The 2,663-nt window shown below is 40.7% G+C and overlaps 1 protein-coding gene across 1 annotated transcript; it reads left to right on the top strand.

Moving 5' to 3' along the window:
- Positions 1 to 1,818, top strand: LOC103476338 (kallikrein 1-related peptidase b24-like). The gene is made up of 6 exons (XM_008428614.1): positions 1 to 94; positions 344 to 536; positions 619 to 804; positions 1,096 to 1,157; positions 1,259 to 1,383; positions 1,469 to 1,818. The coding sequence occupies exons 1-6, from the start codon at positions 46 to 48 to the stop codon at positions 1,613 to 1,615; spliced, it is 762 nt and encodes a 253-aa protein (XP_008426836.1). The 5' UTR covers positions 1 to 45; the 3' UTR covers positions 1,616 to 1,818.
- The last annotated feature ends 845 nt before the right edge of the window (positions 1,819 to 2,663 follow it).

Here is a 2,663-nt window from a genome sequence, read left to right as displayed (position 1 = left end):
AAACTGCTGCAGGACTGCAGACATCCCCAGGAAGCTGGACCAGCAATGACTCTGCTGAAGGTTCTGCTGCTGCTGCTGCTGGGGCTGGAGCTGGGTGAGTCGGACACACTGGACACACTGGACACACTGGACACACTGGAGACACTGGAGACACTTCCACTGCTTCCAGGGAGGCTGCTGCTCTCTGTGCCTCTCAAACTTCCCTCTGACTCTGTGTCAGACAGAAACTTCTTTGCATAGAAACTGTGATGCTTTTTAATCTTTAACGTTTTATCCTTTTTCTGTTCCAGCAAGCCATGTTTGCACCTGGTTTCTGAGTAAACTCCTCCTTTTTCTTCCTCAGGCGTTTCAGCAAACTCAGACGTTTCTCGGCAGAAGAGAATCATTGCAGGCAATGACTGTGATGACACGGAGCGTCTTTATCATGTTCGCCTGTGGAAGACGAAGGGTAGAGAAAAGTGGCGCTGTGGAGCATCTCTGATCCACCCTCAGTGGATCCTGACTGCAGCTCACTGCTGGAGATCGACGCCAGGATGGTAGGAAAAAGACACGAAGACAGTTTTAACTGCAGATGATCAGGTTTTCTGTGTGTTCATTATAATCTAAACTTTTCCGCAGGACTCATGTAGCAAAGATAAAAGTTCATCCACGGAGCGCTGGGCAGCAGAGTCAGAAAATCCTTCACAATCCTGTGATTTATACTCGCCGCCGCAAGAAGCACGACATCATGTTGCTGAAGCTCCGGAGACCAGTGACAGACGTCCAACCTGTTCAGCTACCCGACTGCAGCTATCAACTTCAAATGTAAGTTTTTCACTGATCAATAACAGGACTTCAGGTTTTCTGTCTCCACTCCTCCAGTCCTGCTGCCTCTGCTTCAGCACACCTGAGCCAGGCAATCAGGCCACCAGCAGAACCAGAACCCGTTCAGCTCAGGTGTGTTGGATCAGAGACACATGTAAAGGACGCAGGACACCGAGGACCGGAGGTGGACACGGATCAAGTCCTTCGTGGATTTAATTTCTGTTCTTTAAAACAATTCTTTTTCTATATTGCTGTCTTGTATTTTTACATTTTATTCTCATCGCGTTCTAGAGACGATGTCGTTCAGCTGGCAGGAGAGGGAGGAACGACAATCGGCCCCAATTATCAGCGAAGTGAGAGAAACATTGCAGCTATGAGAATAAAATCTTTGTGTCTGTCTCTACAGAGAAGGTCGAGTGAATGACATGTTTATGATTCTCATGTTTCTCTGCAGTTACCAAAACTCTTATTCCACCACATCTTCAGTGTGTCGACATGAATGTTGATGCTGTTTCCCGCTACATGCCGACACGTGGGCATGTATTCCGTGTTGCAGCACCGGACAAAGACGTATGTCATGTAAGTTCAATCTCTCTCTCCAGTGATTAGAAGACGTTTCTGTTTCACAACACAAATAAATATATTGATCAAAATGTTTCTACAGGGCGACTCTGGTGGAGCAGTGGTGTACCGCGACATGATTTATGGTGTGATTTCTTTAACCGGAAAAGTTCCATGTCAGAAATCAGCTGTAATCATGGATGTGTGTAAATACGTGAGTTGGATAAAAAGAACAACTGGGCTTAGATAAAACAAACTATTATGAAATTAAATTCTCATCAAATTTCCTCTCAGATGTAATTTTATAGCTGCATCTTCATCAGTTTGTCCCACATTTTTGCAGAATTAGGGTAAATTAATTTAGTTTTTTCTCACTTGACCTTGACCTCCCTAATGGATCTTTCTCTGCCTCAGAAATGAAAAATAAATCAATAAATGAATGAAAAAGAAACATTTCCTGGCTGGACGTCTTTACATTCATGGCTCAGTTTGTTCAGTTGATATTTTCCCTGAACGGAGTCAAAAAATGTGACGTGAGTTTTAAATCACATGAAGAGGAACACCACAAGTCATTTATTTATTGATTCGGTTTTTGTCTTTATTTTACATCAGAAATGAACATGTAGCATCTAAACTCTGCAGCTCTGGAGTTACTCTTCCTGATTTTGTTCCAGAGAACTTTACACTCCAACACGACCAAAGAGCTGTGCACAGAAATAATGAAACAGAAGTCACAAAATACAATTAACAAACAATAAAATACTAATAACTTAAAAATAAAACAAAAAACATCAACTTTAAAAAGATAGGAAATAAAAAGTTAAATATTTAAAAGTCAAAATCTGGAATGAAAGAGAAGTTTTAACACTCTAATGTGCAACTGGGTCTTTTTTGACCCGGTGAGGTCACTTTTCTGCAATATCTTTGTAATGAAAAATTGTCATCACTTCATATTCCAGGTATTCCTCAAAACATGTTACTAATATAACACAATTCACATTTTTAAATTACCTTTTATACATTTTAAGAAATAGCATGTTTTGTAGTACTACCCTTTTCTTCCATGAGTGGGTCAAAAGTGACCCGCATTCATTTCCTATGAATTTAATGGGAATCTTTGTTTTTGACTAACTGTGACAGTCAGGAAAACATTTTTTGTTAACCAAACACACTGAGTACTAAGTGTTACCCCTGAATAATAATATTTTACAAAGTAAGAACTCTTACATATAAGTATTATCTTTATTTTTACCTCACAAATGTGTGTGCGTGTGTGTGTGTGTGTGTGTGTGTGTGCG

This window comes from Poecilia reticulata, linkage group LG14 (assembly GCF_000633615.1).
Source record: "Poecilia reticulata strain Guanapo linkage group LG14, Guppy_female_1.0+MT, whole genome shotgun sequence".
Lineage (NCBI taxonomy): Eukaryota > Metazoa > Chordata > Actinopteri > Cyprinodontiformes > Poeciliidae > Poecilia > Poecilia reticulata.
The sequence above is the reverse complement of the archived record's forward strand: the minus strand, read 5'-3'. Positions and strand labels throughout refer to the sequence as shown.

Bases quoted from the DNA above. Each gene is read 5' to 3' on its own strand.
- LOC103476338 (XM_008428614.1), top strand. From the start codon at position 46: ATGACTCTGCTGAAGGTTCTGCTGCTGCTGCTGCTGGGGCTGGAGCTG. The intron at 805-1,095 runs GTAAGTTTTTCA...ATCGCGTTCTAG, and splicing joins TGCAGCTATCAACTTCAAAT to AGACGATGTCGTTCAGCTGG. The intron at 1,158-1,258 runs GTGAGAGAAACA...GTTTCTCTGCAG, and splicing joins CGGCCCCAATTATCAGCGAA to TTACCAAAACTCTTATTCCA.